This window comes from Protopterus annectens, chromosome 13.part0, assembly GCF_019279795.1.
Source record: "Protopterus annectens isolate FY-2018-M chromosome 13.part0, PAN1.0, whole genome shotgun sequence".
Classification (NCBI taxonomy): domain Eukaryota; kingdom Metazoa; phylum Chordata; order Ceratodontiformes; family Protopteridae; genus Protopterus; species Protopterus annectens.
Window position 1 is genome coordinate 1,345,824,249 of NC_056747.1, and position 21,864 is coordinate 1,345,846,112.

The 21,864-nt window shown below is 40.7% G+C and overlaps 1 protein-coding gene across 1 annotated transcript in view; it reads left to right on the plus strand.

Moving 5' to 3' along the window:
* Positions 1-21,864, plus strand: part of LOC122788063 (ervatamin-B-like) — a 395,874-nt gene that overhangs the window by 20,226 nt on the left and 353,784 nt on the right. The window contains exon 3 of the mRNA XM_044054984.1: positions 7,007-7,189. Within this exon, the coding sequence (XP_043910919.1) occupies positions 7,007-7,189 (183 nt within the window). The remainder of the gene's footprint in view (positions 1-7,006; positions 7,190-21,864) is intronic.

A 21,864-nucleotide genomic window follows, 5' to 3' on the forward strand; every position in this document is an offset into this window, starting at 1 on the left:
ACCCAAGAAAAAAGCTCCAAAGGTAGTAAATGTATAGTTTAAGTATAACAAACCATCAAATACAGAATACAGAAATCACAATACATTTTCAAGTATGTAGTCAGTGTCATAAGTAACTTACAGCATAGCAGTGACAATATCTTGTTAATTCAAAAAGTTAAAATATAAAACATGTTTGTTGATTTTCAGGCTGGACAAAAAAAGGCCTTTGCAGTGATTATTGACCCTTTGTTCAATGCATTCTTAGCTTTTATTCAAATTGTATTTGAACTTTTTCCCTTGGAAGCTGAGCAGATGCCATCCCTACGACCTCTGGTGCAAACTAAAAGTACCAACAAAGCAGTGGTAACCATTACCCATCACTGAAGTCCCTCTCCTCAGTGTTTCATTACAGGAGTAGTACATATTACCTGTCACTGAACTACCACTGGTGGAACCCCAAAGTACTACTAAAGCTGCGGTCACTGTTACCCAACACTGAAGTGTCACTCCCTCTCCTCACATACAGGAGAAGTACCTATTACCAGTCACTGAACTACCACTGGTACAACCCAAAGTACCACTAAACCAGCAGTAACTGTTACACATCACTGAAGTACTGCTGCGATCACTGCTATAGTTACTACACCTGCATGTCTGTGAACATCTTCCTACAAGTTTCCTCGTCCTGAATTATACTTTCTACTATATTTTGCATGAGCTGAAATTGATTATCCATTGAGGTTGGTAAAGATTGCAAACAGACTGGAAAATCAATTTAGAAAGGAATAATATGAGAACATATCCATGGCTCTGAAGAATGCAACAAAGTCCAGAAAGTTTAGGATTTTTCCTAGAAGTATTTGTGTAGGTATTCATATACCCCAAACAGACTTGGAAGAAGTTTTACTCAAGTAGATAGCAGGTTTTGGAGGTATGATGGGAAAGACAGATGTAACAGAGAACATGTTTTATTAGGATTTTAATGAGTTTGCAGATTTTAAATCTTCCCTACAGAGTACTATATCAGAAATATTTTGGGAGCGAATGTCTATAAGCAATGATATGATTGTTTGATCTGAATTGCCCAGACATAGTAAGGTCTTAATAACTTTAATGCTCTTGGATGCCGTAAACGTATTCACTAGAAAATGAAATCACCTGTAACTAAAGTATTCAATATTGTTAAATAGCTAAAATAAATGGAAGTGGCATCTTAACAAAAAGGAAGGAGAAAAACTCACAGAAATAGATGGAATTTGTGTGAACAATATATACAGAATAAAATAAAACATCAATATCATAGGATCATAGGAAGTTACTAGGCTATTGGCCCTGAGGCCCTTATAAGCCTAGCCAAGAATTTAGCCCATGTTCCAAAAAGTCAGCACCCTATGCCACTGCCCAGCAGGGACATTGGTGAAACCCCAGGGGTGTATTTTCTGTTTCCCATTCAGTTATCCAGGTTGCGCTTAAAAAAGTTTAATGAGGTACTTTGCTTTACGTGGAGAGGGAGTCTATTCCATAAAAGTGGGAGTCTCTGGGACACTAATCTGTCCCGCCAAGTCCTATTGATGACACAGACCAGGTTGAGGTCTTGCGTGCAGGTAACTTCAGTGGAGTTTGAGTTGCGTATATGCAGCAGTTCCATCAGGGCGGAGTCGGGGATTGCTTTGTATGCCTGACAGAGGTCACATCTGAGGAGTCTGTAGGAGCCTGAGTAGAGGTACAGAGCTTTTAGCCTATCTGTGTAGGGCAGATGTTTGAAACCCTGGATTCTCCGGGTGAGGATACTCTGTGGTCTCTCCAACTGCTGCATGTGCTTCGTGAGGTACATGCCGAAAGGGGCATTTTATTCAATAATCGGTCTTATAAGGGAAGAATACAGGGATATAATGACCACCTTGTCCCTGGATGAGATACCCTTACTAATAAGGTGGGCCATGTAGAAAGCTTTCCATACAATGGAGGAATTATGGTGGTCAAAAGTCAGTTTACTATCAACCAGGGTTCCCACGTCCCTCATGACAGATTCCATGCTCAGTGCCTTATTATAGATGTGATCATTTGTGGGGACGTCATTCTCCCCAAAATAGATGATGTTGCATTTTTTGGCACTCAGTTTGAGGTCATGTGTCTGGCACCAGTCATTTGTTTGGGTGAGACCCTCTTGAAGGATGTCCACATCACTAGGGGAATTGATGACAGCACCTAGCTTGCAGTCATCTGCAAACTTGGTCAGCCATAGCCCACCAGATTTAGGCTGCACCTCTGAGAAGGGCCTATATTAAATCATCAAATGCCTAAAAAAGTGAACGATGATTAATTGGCCCCATGTAAGCAAAAGTTTACAATTTCAAAAGTTCAGAACAGCGATTTTTTTCCAAGGGATAGTGACTTCAAAATTGACTGCTTTGTGGTCAGATCTTACCAGGGATGATGACACTGTAGGGATGCTATAATGGTTACTCATGTTGGTTAATGCCAAGTCCAAGAGGTTTTCACCTCTTGTGGTGGTCTCAACCAACTGGTCCAAGGCATTTGCATTGATGAAATCAAGGAATCTATGGGCATTTGTGTTTTGGCATGAGTATTTTTTCCAATCTATGGCTGTATAGTTAAACTCGCTCAGGATCAGGATAAAGGATTGAATCTTGATAGATTCGAAGAGGTCCAGATAGGTGGAGTAGGCATCTTGAGTCAGAGTTGGATGCCTGTGGCTAACTATGATTTGAATAGGGGTCTTGTCAATTGTTAACTGAACCTGGATTATTTCCTGTGCATCATACTGTTCGACCAGCCTAGAGGTGTGTATGTCTTTTATATATATTGCAACTTCACCTCCTTTTGTTTTGCTGCCCACAGTTTGGGGTCTGAATGAATGATAGGATGAGTAACCTGGTATGGCTGGGGTGCTCTCCGCTGCTTTGAGTCAGGTTTCTGTGACTGCACAAATGTTAGCTTCTTCCAGGGTTAAGAATGCTTGCAATTAGTGCAGTTTCATGTTTAGACTCATAGCGTTTAGCAGCATGACCTTTAATTTACGTTTTGATGAAATTTTCATGTTGGTAGTTTTGACCTCATGACATTGCCTAAAATGGCACTGTGGGGAGGCAAGAGCCTGAAGCACAAGAGAGACAGATGCAGGCCATCTCTGGCAAAGCATCATGGCTTGTCAATCATGTCATCCCAGGCTGTCAGGTACTGGATCCCCTTTGAATGATACCAGAAATTAAGACAGTTAAAGTCAATAATTTTCTCTTTGTATTGAGGCATCATTCTGGGTGATAGTAGAATGCTGCTTAAGGCTAGGAACACACCTGCCTGGGACACATACTCAGCAAGCTCAATCAAGTCTCTCTTCATATAGTCCAGAGACGTACGTCTCAAGTCTTTCATGCCAACATGGACTATGACAGAGTCATAACTGTACCTGTTGAAAGACTTGAGTGCATTGGTGATATGGTGGATTCTGGCACCCGACAATCAACTAACCGTGCCTTTCTCCTTATCTAGCCTGTCTCACAATGGAGTCTCCTATGACTAATATGTTGGGTTTATGTTTAGGCCTTAGTGGCTGTGAGACACAGGTGTGTGAACTATGTATGGTATGTGGTTTGGTGGGCAGTGGAGTTTGCATGCATTTATGCCTTGGAGGTCTCTTTTGTTTGGGTATGCTTTTGTAGAGGGGCTCCACATATGTGGGAGTGTGTTGTGTAGGTGTGCATGGTGTATGAGGTGTGGTGTTCATTTTGCCAACCTTCTCAGTGCCAGATATACTGGTTTGTGGGGGAGAGAGCACTGACACTAGGTGCTTGATGTATTTGCATCTCTCACAAATTCTTTTCCTAGGTGCTAGTAGTAGATGGTTGTCCGTGTACATCAGGCAGTTGTTACACTGTCACAGGATGCCCATATTGACTAGACTGGCTGGAGAAAATGTAGGAAATTGTCCATCCATATTTGTCAGAAATTGAAAGAGCTAAGAGGGTAAAGGGAGGAAGGTCTAGGAGTAGCACTACTAGATGATAACACAAATGCTACTGAGGGAAACCTGTAGCTGGAATACCTCAAAAAGGGTTAAAAACCATGCAGCTGAAGCTTTGGATGCCACAGACCTGTATCCAAACTATGCCACTCACTTTTAAGGTTAAGAACTCACTACGAAAAAACTCACAGTGAAGCACAGATTAATCACTTAGAATCAAAAGAATAGAAATCACAGTATGAAAAAATACAGTTAAAGAAATGAAATACAGTAAAATGTAGTTAAAGAGTAATGAATCGCAGTAGATAATAATTAAATATAGTTAATCAGGAGTTTGCTTTGAAACAGCAGCTCACAAACCACAACAGTAACATACAGCACAAATAATGCAGAGTCAGCAGAATGCTGTCATCAATTTAGTGAGACTACCAACAAACAGTAATAAATACGGCAAACTAAATGCAGTTGAACTCTTAAGCACAAATAGCAAAATGAAGTAGAAAGCGGTACAGTTTTTTTTTTTTTTTTTTTTCAGTAGAAAGTGAAGAGACAGAAGATGATGAGATAATTCAAGGTTCAGAAACTAAAGGGGCGGGTCTTTACTAAGTCCTCACTATAAACAGTAGAATGAGCTAATGTAAAATGACTGGGGGGAGTATCCAGTATCAACTTTATACTAGAGGTGGGCAATTCAAAGCCAGTAAGACTTCAGACCACCACAACAGCTTGGCGGGTGGGTTGGACAAAAAAAAAACAGTCGCACAGATTACACAGATATACAGTAAAAACAGAAGTGCAGAAACAGTTGAGAATAAGCCCTTATCTTTTTCCTGTATCACAGCAGAGCACTGCAGCTTTGCACAACTTGAGCAAATAAGTACATCTGGTTTAAAACACTGGCTATTAAAGACAGAGAAACAAAATCCAGCCCAATTATCCAATCAAAAATAACAGTGTTGCAGGAATGCTTTTAGCTAGATCAAACTAGAGTAATATGGTTGTTTTCTTTTCCATTAATGTATGTGTGCCTATGTCTTAAAAGATAGTTTAATAAAGGTGTTTAAAAAAGGTAACCATTGTCAGGAGACTTCTTCCATCTCTTGTAAAGGTGGCCAGGCGGGAGCGCTACAGAATCCTGAAAGCCTAAAATCCTGAGACCAAAACCCTGAAAGTTTAAAATACTGAAAACTCAAAATTCTGAAAACACACAGGATACCAATACTCAGTATATTCCAGCACAAGTACATACAGAAACAAATAAAACACAAACTATATTACTGTTCTCCAAGTATAATCAGGGAGGCAAGCCCCCTTGCATCCCCACACCCCCTGCTACTTCAATATATCAACTCCAAAATTGCACTTAGTGTAGTGAAGTGCAATCTCGGAGATTATATATTTAAGTAGCAGGGGGTGTGGGAGGCGCAGGGGGGCTTGACCCTTGCATATAGTTGAAGGGTAATATGTTTCTGTATGTACTTGTGCTGGAATATAGTGAGTGTTGGTATCCTGTGTGTTTTCAGAATTTTGAGTTTTCAGGATTTTGGTGTCAGGATTTTGGTCTTCAGGATTTTGGGCTTTCAGGATTCTGTAGTGCTCCCAGCCAGGCACACCAAGGGGTAATTCCTCTCCAATTCCAGCCATCTCACCTTTTAACACTTAGCATCATTCCTCAATCTCCCCCTTTCACTGTTCTTTTTTTAGCACATTTTTGCTGCCATGTATCATCACATGGTCTTCCTAAGCAGTGACCCATATCTGTGATGGGTCTACCAGCTTCTCCATACCCCCCCAGATTAACTCTGATTTTAGCTGGGACCACCACCATCTGTTTGGGATGAATTTTTACTTAGGTCTACTGCATTTTACTCCACTTCTAACACAGCCTTGTGGTGATGTCTGAGGAGAGGATATACATTGAGGGAGTGTGGCATATCCCTCTGTAGCAGTTCAGCCAATCCCACCATCTTTTAGCCCTCTTTGGACATGCCTCTCTAGCTTGACATCCCCAGCTCCTCCAAGGATTGCTAAAAAGGAGCACCCATATGACTGCACTCCCCCATCTTGAATGGGTGTACCAATCTCTCCTCTGTCAGTCACCTGAGCTGCTAATTGAAACTAGGTCAACTGAGACATACTCAGGACTTTATCTCTTTATGCCACCAGAGTGGCTGTCCTCCTTCATTGTCCTGATACCCTTCTATTTCCCTGCATTAGTCATCCCTGAGCCCATCTCCAGATAATGAAAACACTCAGCTAACCATTGTCCCCAAAGTCCTTTAACTACTTACTCCTCACTCTACACTGTTTCTAACACAATTTACTCATGTGCACCATTGATGTTCACCCTTAGTGCTACTTACACTGTAAACTAGTTGCCTATATCCCTTGTTTGTCTCACTCTCTAATTTCCTTATAGCTCATGTAATCCTGCACTTGCTTTACAACCAGACATTCTTCATGCATTTCATTTTTCAAAGCAATGCTTCATCTAATTTTATTGACATTTAAATTGTAAGTATTAATGTTGTCAATGTATTGTATTTGTACATATATGCTATGCTCTGTCTGCATATTCTATAAATATATGTGTGGTAAATTTTGCTTATGCCTTTGTACGTATGGTTTTGCACCCAAAATTAACTGAAAATCAGTTGTCTTGAGTCTGTGCTCTATTTAAGTTAAGAAATATGAATACATACATAATACATACATATATACATGCATACATTCATACATACATAAGACCTATGCTACAGTCAGAGACCACTCCAAGATAATTCAGCATGATACTTGTAATAATCTCTCTGAAATCATCTCTGGAGCAATCCTTTGGCATTAGCACCATCATCTGTGAATCATCTGATCTGTGATTCTGACCTTGTTCCTTTTATGACTCATTTCCCCAACCTCTTTATATCATTTAAATAGGTTATTGGTACATCTTAGTACACAGTATAACACTAATGCACTTGCTACCTACAAGACATATGCAGCAGAACAATTCACTGAAGTACAACACTGTCTTTCCATTTACAGACATCCAAAGAACTGTCATCATATACCTGCACACCCATGGAGCTGTTTCACAAAAGCTGCAGTGGGGAACCAGTGATCCAGGTGCTGCCTCATGCGAAGAACATAGATTGGAAAAAGAAAAAGTGTGTTACCCCTGCCAAGAATCAGACAAGTTCATGTCACTCCTGCTGGATTTTCTCTGTGGTATGTGGAAACTTATCTATATTTATGAACTCTTAAGGTCTGTGCTGAGATATAATATATTATTATAAAGACAGTTACATGTACCTTCATATTATTTGACAAAATTATTTCATAACACTTAGCATATCCTAAAAATCAGTCTCTGCAGGCACTGTACCCAAAGAAATATTGTCAAGTGCAAAGTGTTTTTATTATAATACATAATTATTCTTAATAACTACTTTAGGTCTATGGACTATCTGTTTTCATTACTTTGATAATTTTTATTTTCTGTATCTCTCTAAACCTTATAAATATGTCCAAGATGGATTTTAAATTATCCTGTGAATTGCAGATCCAACTTATATCACCATCTGCAAAGCAAGTTAATAATACCTGTAGAACAGAGTGTGCGTACTGTATCTTTAAGAAGTATTTCAAGGACTGAATATGCATATAAATAGTGAGCATGTGCTGATCTCAGTACTATTTTGAGCCTCACTCCTGATGTGTTTGTACATAAATAAAGCTGCTTGAACAGAACCCACAAAGTCTCTTCTATTGTATCCTGACTAGACAAGTGACATGGTGTCAGAACTGGGATTCCAGAGACTGTTTTTCAGAGTTACAAGGTGCAGAGTTAACAGTGAAGGAAAACTAAGAGAGACGAGCCTGAAAAAAGGGCAGAGAAGAACCAAAGGTAATGAAAACTTGCACAAACTGTTTTTATTTTATAAAAAAAGATAAAATGAAGCATTACAAGGGCACAAATTGCATTATTAAACAAATGAGAGGCACAAAAGGTTTGCTGATTAAACAAAATGTTTAAAATTAAGAGATTTGGTAAAATGAACATCAGAAAAGTACATAAGGGGTCTGGAGTTACCTCCGAATTGCAAAACGGGCATGTTTAGAGTAAAATGTGCAAAAGAAAAGTACAAGGGGTGGGAAAGAGATTAAACCAGCAAAACAAATATAAGGGCAAAAAGGGCACATTCAGTGTAACTAAAGCAAGGTGACTGCATGTTTTTTGGAAAAGTACTGTATTTTGGCATAACTACTATTTCATATTGTATTCAAACCATAACTAGAGTTATTCAAAGTATCTCAAAGTGTCTAAAAGTGCTTACAGTGTGTGCTTACTACTGTGCATGTATTCTGAAGAGTTTATTTGCATGCAAAGTGCAACTATTTTGTAAAGTACAGTCAAAGCACAACCATTTCAAAAAGTTTCTTGTTCTGGGTATGTCTATTCACAAAGTGCCAACATTACAGAGTGTTTCTTGCACTGTAAAGAACTATCTAGCAAAATACCACCATTTTGGAAAAGTTTCAGTGTGCTGTGTACTGTTTATTCGCAAAGTGATTACTTTGAAATGTTTCTTACTCTGAGCTTCTTCTTCCCAGTTCTTTCACACAGTGCAGTTATTTTGAAATGTTTCTTACACTAAGAGGTGATTTCTTGCAGTACAGTAACTTCAGGAGTAGTGCAGTGCCCGAGAGAATAATTTTGTAAAGTTCAGTTATTCCAAGGCTTGTTGTACTATTGGGCATAGTCAGAAATACTGGCATAAATTTCTGGCATATGTATATGCATGTGTGTTCGTGCATATTTGCAAAATCTTTCACTGGTATGTGTTAATATGTCAGAAAGATATCAAAAGCCCTCATCACTTGTATTTGACCAGAATATTGCAGAGAATTGGTGAATATTTGAGCAAGAGTATAATATTTTTATAAAGCAGCTTATTCTGAAAAAGATGCACACACCAGGGCATTCATTTTGCTAAACCAAGCTGGGTCAGAGGCCATTGAAAGAAAGCGTTCATTTGTGTATGCACCAGAAGTATATGAGGGAAAAGGTGAAAACTGCCATATTGTTGTACAGGCAGAATCAAGGGAAGACCCCGAGTGTTTGAAGTGCAAATTCAGAGAAATGTGTAACTTCCAGACAAATGTTATATTAGAGAGGCATTTGTTTTACACAAGAGATCAGAAACCAGAAATTACTTTTGCAGCTTATATTATTGACCTTGGGAATAAAGCTAAAATGTGTAAGTTTGGTGACCTAAAAGATGAGTTGATAAAGTACAGGCTTGTGTGTGGTATTAATAGTGCTGCTGTAAGAAAGATTATGCTTTGTGACAGTGATTTACCACTAAGCAAACCTACTAAGATTTGTCAAATCCATAAAGTTATGGAAAGGCACATAAGTATGCTTGCAAGTGATAAGAGCATGGTTTTGAGAGATCCAGAGCAAATGTAGACAGCATGCAACACTGGCAAACAGAAACAGGCCTAAGCATATGGCAACAATAACCCCTGTGGGTTCTCTGAGGAAACCATTTAGTTTTCCAGCAAGTTCTAAGAGTAGTTCAGTTAAATGAGTATGCTCAGTGCAGTATCAGTGTGAATCAGCAAATCAGCTTTATTGTTAACTGTCAGATTTATGGTGCCAGTCATGAGTCTAAAAGAGATAAATGCTTGGCATTTGGTCAGTGATGCCACAAGTGTAAGAAACTGAACCATTTTCAAAAGGTTTGCAAATCAAGTAAACCTCACACAGATATAAAGAAAGGTCACTGAAAAAAGCAAGTTGATCATATAGAGAGCTGCAATTCTACTTTCTATGTAGATGATATATTAGTAATTGGTGAAAAGGTTGATGCAGTGAATTTGTTGGCAAAGAATGAAGTATTTTGTACTGTCCAGACCATTGGTAAATCCACCGAGCTCAGACACTGATTCAAAGTGTAATGTTATGTCAGCAGACATGTTTGCTAAAGTGAGAGTTGGTGAACAATTCAATGTGGCTAGTAGTGTGAAACTTGTTGCTTATGGATGTGAAGAAATTCAAACCAAAGACTCAGTAGTGCTTTCATGTTATCTGGCTAGGAACTGTTACAGCTTGTTATTCTATGTAGTTCAAAGACGTGCAGTCATTATTGGGTCTCAGAGACAGTTTAAGAATGAATCTGATTTCTTCTATGATCAGTCTAGTGGTCAGACCAACAAGAAAAGTTCCGATAGCTATGCAGGATAAAGTTAAAGCTCAGTTGGATAAAATAGTGCAGCAGGTGTAATTTGGCAAAGTCAAAGAACCAACTGAATGGGTGTTGTGCATGGCAGTAGCCCAGAAGAAAGGTTCAGACAAAATCAGAATATGTATTGACCCAAGAGATTTGAACAAAGCATTAAAGAGACCATATCATCCAATGTATACAGTCAAAGAAGTTGCAGCCCTAATACAGAATGCCACTGTTTTTTCTGTCTTGGATGCAAAAAGTTAATTTTGGCAAGTGATGCTTGATCACAAATCCTTATTATTGACTACTTTCATTACCCCGTGTGAAAAACTGAGGGGCTGCCAGCCTAGCTAGATAGAATTTTGTAGATAATTCTATATCATTTGTAAATATTAATATAATCCAAAGGCTTGGTATACAAATGTAAAGAGAATTACATGCTATGATTAAACTATATGCTGTACTGAGCTTCAGAAATGTAACCACAGTGCACTCTGCTGGAAGAAAGCTGATAAGCACAGCACTGTATGACTGTTTGATCTCAAGCTCAGAGACAGGATGTCTGGGCCAGGAAAATATTTCTATTGTCTTGATTTAAGAGATAATTATTAAGGTTTTATATGTATAATGTCGTTTATTGCTGTGGCTTCCTGGCCAGGTGCAGCTTACTAAGAAATGTAAATTTTGAGTTACTGTGAGCCTGGAAAACTAAATCATAGCTGTTAAGACTGATGTAATCTGAAAGGACTCAGCAGTACTGTGTTATCAATTAACGACTTTCCCAAAGAGAAAGAGAAAGCATTTTGGATTTTGTGTAAACCTGAACACATCAACTCACCAGCACTCTGCCTTTTCTCTGTAAGTAAGATATTTATTTAGAACAGTGATTTCTCATAGAGATAGCTAGAAATAGCCAGATTAGTCTAGCTGTTTTCTATAATTATGTCAGACTATTCTACAGTATTATTTCAAAGCATTTTCAAGTAATCTCTGAACTCTGTAATGCCATTGTGTTGAACTAATATGATTTGCCTTGTGTTTTTATTATTTATTATTAAGTATTTTAAAACTTTCAACTGTGGCTGTTTTGTGTAAAGGTAATTTAAGCTCTCAGAGTACATTGCATGTATTTGATGATACTATCCAAGCCACTCCAATAGCTTTAGCCCTGGGTCACACTTACTATTTGGATAACAGTAATATTACACAGTGAAATTGGTCACCCTTTGGGAAGGGCCTTACAGTAGCTGATAAGAGTAGATGGTGGCAGTGCTTACTACCTTATAGTCTGGGCAGAAAGGGGGCACAGCTGGAGAACCTTTGCCACCCTTCCCCAGGAGTGCTGTGCTTTTGGATATAAATCAAATCTTAAAGTGTGTGTGTGTGTGTGTGTGTGTGTGTGTGTGTGTGTGTGTGTGTGTGTGTGTGTGTGTGTGTGTGTGTGTGTGTGTGTGTGTGTGTGTGTGTCATCTACTTGGTTGGGACATGAAGCACTGGTTGGACAGAGAGGGTGCTGGAGGTTTTGTCTTGACTACTCGGCTGAGATCTGAACCCTATAGCTGTGCCAGTGGGGAGTCTTATTGGGGATCTGGAAAGAAAGGGAGAAACCAGCCCCAGACTAACTGTGATCTCTGGGAAATTGTACTTTACTGTGTATGTACTTGTTATCTCCGCGATGTGCACACCCCTCACTGGTGCTAGTGGAGAGGATTGAAGCTCCTTCATTACTGGGCTAGTACATGAGTGTCACATATTAATTGTTTGGCAGTGGTGGGATATCCACATCAAATATTAATTGTTTGATAGTGGTAAGTTAGCCACATCACATACTAATTGGCTTGCAGTGGTTTGGATAGTGAATTCCTGTAGCTTGTGTACAGTGATTAGTAAATGTGTTTTTGTACTGTAAATCAGCCATGCAGTGAATATTTAGAGTTTTGATCACAATTGTTTTATTTCCTTTCTTAGTTTAGTTAGTCAGGGAGATTGAGGCTCCTTGATAACTGGGCCAGTACATGGGTGTCACACCCCATTTGGCAGATACAGATTCCTAAGGATGCCATTTGAAATTAATTCTGCAAGTGAAGTCTTTCAGCATGCAATGGGGCAAGGTTTTTCAGGTTATCCTTATGGCATAATGGCAGATCATTTATTGGTCGGAGGCAATGGTGAAGCAGAGCATGACAGAAATCTTAAGAGAGTTCTAGAAAGAGCATGTGAAGTGAACTTAAAGATCAGTCCTCTAAAGTGCAAATTTAGACTATCAGAAGTTACATATGTAGGTAATTTATTTACCAGTACTGGCTTGATACCAGATATCTGACAGCCTGGGAAGATATGATCGACAGACCACAATGCTTTGCAAGAGATGGCCTGCATCTGTCTCACCTGGGCTTCAGTCTTCTGACAAAGGCTCTTGCCTCCCCTATAGTGCTTTTGTAGGAAAAGTGATGAGGTTAAAACTACCAACATAAAACTTCAACAAAACACAAATTAAAGGTCATGCTGCTAAATGCTAGGAGTCTAAACATGAAACTGCAGGCATTCCTAACCCTAGAAAATGCTTACATCTGTGCAGTCACAGAAACAGAAAGCACCCCAGCCTTACCTGGTTATTCATCCTATCATGCATTCAGACCAAAAACTGTGTTTGCAGTAAAGCCAAAGGAGGTGGAGTTTCAATATACATTAAAGACATACACACCTCCCGGTTTGTCAAGCAGTATGATGCACAGGAGACAGTCCAGGTGGAGTTAGCCATTGACAAGACCCCTATTCAAATCATAGCTAGCTACCGGCCCCCAAATCTGACTCAAGATGCCAAATCCACCTATTTGGACCTATTTGAATCTATCAAGCTTCAACACTTTACCCTGATCCTGGGCCACTTTAACTTCCCAAACATAGATTGGAAGAACCGCTCATGCCAGAACACAAATGCCCAGAGATTCCTTGATTTTTATAAATGCAAATGCCTTGGAACAGCTAGTCGATATCTCCACAAGAGGTGATAATATCTTGGACTTGGTATTAATTAACATGAGCAACCACTGCAGCATCCCTATAGTATCATCCTCCCGGGTAAGATCTGACCACAAAGCAGTCACTTTCGAAGTCACCATCTCCCCCAATCCCCCTCTAGTTAGGATCAGACATAAAAACTTCTCTAAAACTGATTGCAGCCTCATGAGGGATGGTATAAACAGCTTCCCAGCCTCCTTCCCCTCTGTAAGAAGGGTCTATATTAGATGCTCTAAGAGGCGTTTTATCGAATGCCTCCTCATCAACCAGTAAACCAAAAAAACACAAAACAGTGAATGTGCATATATGTGATTACTTTCCCTGGGAAAAAAAATCACTTACCCTAAATACCCCCCCTCCCAACTAAATATACCAACTCCAGGATCATAGCCTAGTGGGGAAAATGGCAAAGTAACAGAGGTGGCCAAGCGATTTCTTTCCCAGGGAAAGAAATCGCTTACATGACCATTCACTGTTTTGTGTTTTTGTTATTTAACAGTTGATGAAGAAGTGTTCGATAAAATGCCTCTGAGTATATAATAGAACCCTGTAGGAACTGGCACCAATATCCAAAACTACACCAAAGCACAATATGAGCATTTATACAGATGCATGGATTCAAGAATACCCAACAGGACTAAATCATCCTCCACAAGAAAGAGCAAACCTGTCTGGTGGGCATCTGCAATAAATAAACTCTGTGACAAAAGGAAAAAATTACTGTCCAAGACCAAGAAGGAGCAGGTGCACACTTGGAAGCAACATCTCCTTAGCCTGAACAAGCAAATAAGAGCAATAATGAAATCCTCCAAAGCAAACATTGAGTACAAATTGGCCACATCTACTAGAGACAATCATAAGGCCTCTTCACATATGTCCACAACCTCAAAGGAAGCACCCAGATCTGCTCATAACTGGTGGTCAAGGACACCACATATACAAATGCTGTAGGTATAGCAAACTTGCTGGCTGACAGATTCAGTGAAAATGTTACCCCTCTGTCCCCCATCAGTAAATCAGGACATCCCCAGTACCTGCCCCTTTCCCCTTATATCTGGGGAACAAGTCATCACTGCTCTCTCAAAGGCAAAAAATACAGCCTCCATGGGACCCAATAACATCCCAGGCTGCATCCTACTTGAACTCAGGAAGGAACTTGCAGCACCATTAGGCACCCTGTTCAACCAAAGCCTGAGTACTGGCTTCATCCCAGCTGAGTGGAGGACAGTCAGTGTCATCCCTTTACACAAAGGTGCAGCATCCACCGATCTGGGAAATTATAGACCCATCAGCCTAACTAGCCTGATCTGCAAGGCAATAGAACGGATTATCATGGAACTCATTAACAAGGACATTGAAAACCTCCAAACACTTGATCCCACACAGTTTGGCTTCATCAAGGAGAGATCATGTCTGCTAAATATGGTTGACTTCTTTGAGACAGTCACCAAAGCCATGGATGAGGAGGAGACAGTACAGAACGCCTACCTTGACCTGGCCAAAGCCTTTGACACTATTCCCCACTCAGGCATAATAGATAAAATCTGTCAACTAGACATCAATCCATATGTTACCAGACAGGTAGCAATCTGGCTTACTGATAGAACCCACTTAATCAAAATAGAGGAAGCCACCTCAAGCAGTAGACCCGTAACAATTGGTGTACCCTAGGGTTCAGTCTTGGGGCCCCTGTTATTTGGGATATACTTTTCTGAGGTGCAGGCCAATACCAGTGGGCTATGGCTGTCCAAGTTTGCAGATGACTTCAAGCTGGGTGTTGTCATCAATTTCTCTAGTGATGTGGACATCCTCCAAGAGATTCTCACTCAGACAAATGATTAGTGCCAGAAACATAGCCTCAAACTGAATACCAAAAAATGCATCATCATCCGCTTTGGGGAGAGTGATTTCCCCACAAATTATCACATTAATAACAACATCCTAAGCACACAATCAGTAGTGAGGGATTTGTGCACCCAGGTTGGTAGAACCTGACCTTTGACCACCGTGTTGCTTCTGTTGTATGTAAAGCCTTCTATATGGCCCAGCTCATAAGTAAGGGTATCTCATCCAGGGACAAGGAGGTCATAACATCCCTGTAGTCTTCCCTTATAAGGCCCATTATTGAGTACAACGCCCCTTTCGGCATGTACCTTGCAAAACACATGCAGCAGCTGGACAGACCACAGAGGTTCCTCACCAGAAGAATCCAGGGCCTCAAACATCTACCATACACAGATAGGCTAAAAGCACTATCCCTCTACTCAGTTTCATACAGACTCCTCAGAGTTGACCTGTGTCTGGCATACAAGGTGACCACGGACCTTACCTTGATGGGACTGCTGCATATCCACAAGTCAACCTCCACTTGAGTAACCTGCACGCGTGGCCTCAACCTGGCCTGTCACATCAACAAGACTTGTTGGCAGGACAGTTTTTTGTACCAGAAACTCCTCCAGCTATGGAACAGACTTAATCTCAACATCAAGAATTGTCCCTCTTTTCCCCTTTTTAAGTGGAACCTGGAAAACTGAATGGGAAACAGAAAATATACCCCTGGGATTCCATCCATGTCCCTGCTGGACAGGGGCATTGGGTGCTGATTTGTCTAAACATGGGCTAAACTCTTGGCTAGGCTTATAAGGGCCTCAGGGCCAATAGTCTAGTGACCTCCTATGATCCTATGATGATCCATCCAAGCAAGCAGCTATTCTTGAGATGCCAGTACCTGATAATGTCCAAGCTCTACAGTGTTTTCTTGGCATGGTCAACTATTTAAGCAAGTTTATACCAGACTTCAGTGAACTGAGAGCACCTTTAAGAGAGCTGAAGTACAAAAATGTTGCATGGTCTTGGTTGGAGCAGTACCAGAGAGCATTTGAAGACCTTAAGCAGAAAATTGCTACCCTATCTACATTAAGATACTATGATGTAAAAAAAAACAGTAATGCTTTCCTGTAATGCTTCAGAATTTGGTCTTGGTGCAGTTATCTTTCAAGAAGGTAGACCAGTAGCCTATGCATTTAGAACCCTTACCCAAACTGAAATGAAATATGTTCAGATCGAGAAAGAACTTTTGCAATAGTATTTGCATGTTCAAAGTTTCATGATGATATCTATGGTCAAGCTATTCAGATTGAAACTGATCACCAGCCTCTAGTTAATATTCTAAAGAAGCCAATGCATTCAGCTCCAGCTCAAATTACAAAAGAACTTCAGATTGGCCTATACAAAAGACAAACTTCTTTATCTGGCAGATCCTTATCCAGACCGCCCCAAAATACAGTGGAACAGCTTGATGCAGAGAATTTTGACTGATGCAATGGAAGTGCATAATTTTTCTACCACGAGACTTGATGAGCTGAGAAATTTTACAAAGACCGATGCAATTTTTCAAAAGCTCAACCACTACATTAATGCTGGATGGCTATCAATGCAATCTTGTGTACCGCCAGAAATAAAACCTTATTTTCCTTACAGAGATGAGATGTTGATATAAGATGGTATCATTTTCAAAGGTCCTAAAGTTATTGTTACTACTTCCTTACAACATGAATACATTCAGATTTTGCATCTAAGCCATCCAGGTTCTGAAGCTACCAAAAGAAGGGCGAGAGGACTGGTATTTTGTCATTCTCTGTCAAAAGACATCAATAAAGTGCTTTCATCTTGTTCAGTATGCACTAATACTAAACCGCATTTACAAAGAGAACCACTTCAGCTAAGTCAAGTTCCTGAGTTACCTTGGTTAACAGTAGCCACTGATATATTTAAGTTGAACAATCAGCATTACTTAGTGCTGGGAGACTCTTATATTAACTGGTTTGAGATCGATTTACTACCTAACCTAACGTCCACTGCTGTTAGTCCTAAGTTGAAATGTCATTTCTCAGTCCATGGTAGTCCACGCAAAGTTATTTCTGACAATGGTACTCAATTTACCAGTCAGTTGTTTCAGAAGTTTGTCAGATAATGGGACTTTGTACATGTTACTGGTAGTCCAGAATATCCACAGTCAAATGGACTAGCTGTACATGCAGTGCAGAGTGCAAAGCAATTACTTGAAAGGTCAAAGTGTGACAATACCAATGTTTTTTTTAATTTACTCAATTTCAAAAACATACCCCTTGACAATATACTTGACTTGCCTGCTCAGAGTCTCTATCCAGGCAAACTACAACAACATTTCCTATTAATTACAGTTTGTTGAGGCCTAAAGCTAAGAACAACAGAACCATTACAGCCCAATTATTCATGAAGCATTCTTTCCAGAAGTTCAGCTATAGGATCATAGAAAGTTACTAGGCTATTGACCCTTAGGCCCTTACAAGCCTAGCCAACAATTTAGCCCTTTGATAAATTGAGCAGATTTCTTTGTCCACTGAAAGAAGGAGAGACAGTGAGAATACAAACAGAGAAAGGTTTTGACTGGATTGGTCAAGTAACAGGTATATGTGCCAAGCCAAGATCCTACTTCATAGAATCTGAGGGTGTGGAGTACAGGAGAAGTTGCAGACATCATCTTCCTGTATCAGAATCGATATCATAGCATTGTTCCTGTGATACAGACTTTACATCTCAGGCCAATCCAGACAATGTTCCTGTTGCAGAACATATCTTAACTTCTACTTCCATTCCTGATGATGTTCCTGATATAGAAGACCGAACATTCAGCAGAGTCTGTCCCATTTGCTAACTCTGATTCTAAGTTTTATGTCACAGGTTTTGGTCACATTTCCAGACTTAATGTGAAATACACAACAACCTGGACTTGACTGTACACATGTGTATCTAGTTCTGTATAATTGCATGACAGAAAATTATTTGTATTGATTGCATGTCAACTGATATTGCCAATATTGTGTAACCTATTTCTCAAAGAAGAAGGATGTAGAACAGAGCGCGCATGTGTGTGTGTGTGTGTGTGTGTGTGTGTGTGTGTGTGTGTGTGTGTGTGTGTGTGTGCGTGTGCATGTGTGTGTGTGTGTGTGTGTGTGTGTGTGTGTGTGTGTGTGTATGTGTGTGCGTGTGTGTGCGTGTGTGTGTGTGTGTGTGTGTGTGTGTGTGTGTGTATGTGTATGTGCTGTATCTTTAAGAAGTTTCAAGGACTAAACGTGCATATAAATAGCCAGCACATGCTAGTTTCAGTGCCATTTTGAGAGTGCAACCAGAGAATGAGCATATATGAGTGTAATATCTAGATGTTCATCGTGTTACACTGCTGCAGTCATTACACTTGGGTTATCCTGCCATCAGGTAGTCCCGCAGCCGACCAGAGTTCCAAAGTCCTGGTCCGGCATCGGTTGCTGTCACTTCTTCCCTGACTTCAGTGCGCCAGGGGTATATAAGATGCAGCCGATGCCATTTTCTTCAGTCTTTCTTGCCACGCGGTGCCTGAAGCAGAAGCAGTTCCCAAGTGCTGGTCGGCTGACTCCTGAAATTTTCAAAGTTGAATTTTAGATCCAAAGTCTTCAATAAAGCTAAGTACCCCGTTGAGGAAACTTTTTTCTTGCCTCAGGCCGATGTCAGAAAAAGTTAATAATTGTATTTTTTGTGGGAAGCAAATACCTCATAAGGACTTTCACTCTTACTGTATTCCATGCCTAGGCCCTGATCACGATGTCACTAGTTGTTGGTTTTGTTCTAGATTTAACAAACGCACTATAAAAAGATGTTTTGATTTTGCTTTGCACTACTTTGGCCGAAGGTTCAATTATACTATGCCGTCGGATCAACCGATGACCGCAATTCTGAAAAAATGCAAAGACAAGGATAAAGACAGGCATCCGAGGTCCAAAGCCAACGACGAAACCTCTTCTAGGCCAGTCGCCGGTTCGCCGGTTCTCAGTGAGGTGCTTTTGCAGTCCCTGACACCCGCTACCTCAGAGCCACAGGCTGCCTCTGACTCCCATGTGGAGACAACTAGGCCTCTGGAAACTCAAGGTATTGGGCCTACGGAAACTAATCCCTCAGATGGGTCCAGAGCCGTTGAGCAGGCATCGGCTTCTGAGGGTGTTTTCAGACCTTCACAACTTACCATTAAAGCAACAGCCAAGACAAACGTACCATTAAAGACAAAGAAGCAAGTACAGCATTCTCCAGGACAGTCCTCCATGCCTAAGAAACAGATGCTCAAAATGGCCGAAGACCTCATTACTCTAATCAGGGGTTCCCATCCCCCTCCTGAGAAAAGGCCTAGGCAGGATACATACTATGATTCCTCTGATCAGGTTTCCATTTCCTCTGATTCCTCTTCAGACCAGGGATACTCCACATCCCCCTATGAGGACTCTCATGCTGAAGAATCTACCTCTTCAGCCTCTCCTCCTGAGGATTATTCTTTTGGGGAAACTTTACATACCATGAGGGAGCATTTCCACTGGGAAGGTCAGGATTATTCAGAATCCAAGAAAAGGCTCAGGGATTTCCTTTTATTGCCTCAGCACAGGCCCCTGCTATTCCGCCTGTACTAGATATTGTGGATGATGTGTTCTCTGAATCCAGCTTATAGGTTCATAGGTTCATAGGTTGGTACTAGGCTATCAGCCCTAGGGCCTATACAAGCCTAGCCATAACAATTCCCTGGCTATTTCTTCCCACATTATTTACTTTCCTGGACCCCTGTCTAGCAGGGCGACTGACGTGATCCCTGGGGTGAATTTCCTTTCTCCCATCCAATCGTCAAGGTTCCTCTTATCTCCTGATTCTTTGCCCCCTGCACCAGCCAAGCCAGATAGGTATTATAGAGTCCCTGACTCTCACAAGTTTCTTTATAAAAACCCTTCTGCTGATCCAGAAACTATTTCCCAGGGTCCAAAAGGGGTTAAGGCTTCTATTGCAAAATATCCAGTACCCTCTGACAGAGATTCCAGAGCTTGGGATAGATGGGGGAAGAAAGTTTACACTTCTGCAACTTTAGCAGTAAGGGCTTTAAATTGCCAGTTTCACATGCTTAAGTACCAACAATATTTAATGTCTCAGTTAAAACAGAAAATGCTTGCAAGCTCAGAAGCTCCTGACTGTAAAGAATTGCAGGATTTATTGCATGCAGTTGAACAGGTGGGAAAACATACTCTGCAATGTGGTTTTGATTCTTTAGAGTCCTCTTGTAGAGCCACAGTTACAGGTTCTGTGATTCGAAGACATGCTTGGTTAAAAGAACAGAGTTTACCTGATCATGTTAAGGCAAATTTATTGGATGCTTCTTTACAGCATGATACTTTGTTTGGTGTTAAGGGAGAAGAGGTGTTAAAGAAAATGGGAGGATAAAGCTAAATCTATGCAAAAAGTCAAGGATTTCTTACAAGTGCAGCCACCTCGATTTAGCAGTAATTGGCCAACAAAGAATTGGTCCTTTCCAGTGCCAGACAGGCCACAGAGAGGCAGATACAGCCGCCCAAGAGGCAGATCACAACCCCAAGGCTCTAACAGATGACAGTGGGGTACCTTAACCCCAAAAGGAGGTGAGGACAAGTCTCAACCTTACATGAAACTGTCCCAATGACTTCCTCCTTCGTACGCCAAGCACTTCCCTCTTGGCAGCCCCCTTAGGGGGAAAGCTAGCACTTTTTTATCAAAACTGGCAAACAATCACCCAAGACAAATGGGTTCTGAATATTGCATCTCAAGGTTACAGGTTCCACTTTCATACTTTACCAAGGCTAAAAGGAATGCCAGACCTGCCACAGAATCAATGGGCAGAGACACAAAAACAAATTTCAGCCCTCATGGACATGAGAGCTATTCAAAAAGTACCACAACAGGAACAAGGACAAGGATTTTACTCAAGACTCTTCCTGGTCCCCAGAAAGAACAAGGCCTGGAGGCCCATACTAGACCTTTCAATTTTAAATACTTACCTGGATATTCCGAAATTCAAAATGTTGACATTACAGCAGCTTCTACCCATGCTGGGCAAGAAGGCTTGGCTTGTTACTCTGGACCTCAAAGAGGCATACCTGCATGTCCCTATCAGACAAAATTGCAGAAGATACCTCAGATTCAAAGCTGGTACAATGCACTACCAATTCTCTGCACTGCCCTTTGGCTTATCTACTGTGACCAGGGTCTTTACAAAGTGCCTGGCACCAGTAATTGCATTTTGCAGACAAAAAGGAATTCAAATATATCCATACCTGGACGACTGCCTCATTCAAGCAGAGACAAAGGACATTCTTCTACAGCATCTGGCATTTGTAAAAAGGTTGCTAATTTTTCTAGGGTACACAGTAAATGAAAAGAAGTCAAAACTAATGCCCTCACAACAGATTACATTCCTGGGTGCCAGCTTTAATACAACGGTCCAGATGGCTTATCTCACGCCAGACAAACAAATTCAATTAACTCAATATTTTCAATTACTAGCAAAAAAGTCCCATCTCCCTGCAAGAAAAATTCTGCAGGCCCTGGGATTCATGACATCCTGCATACTACTAATACCATATGCCAGACTGCAAATGAGGAAATTACAATGGTACCTAAAAAGTGTTTGGACTCAACACTCTCACAGTTTAGAAGCAGTAAGACCAATGATTCCCTGCCTACAACAGGAGTTTCGATGGTGGGCACAGGCATGTCACCTAAACAAGGGACAGCCTTTTACCCTACCCACAGCCAGGCAGACTCTAACAACAGATGCTTTGGATTATG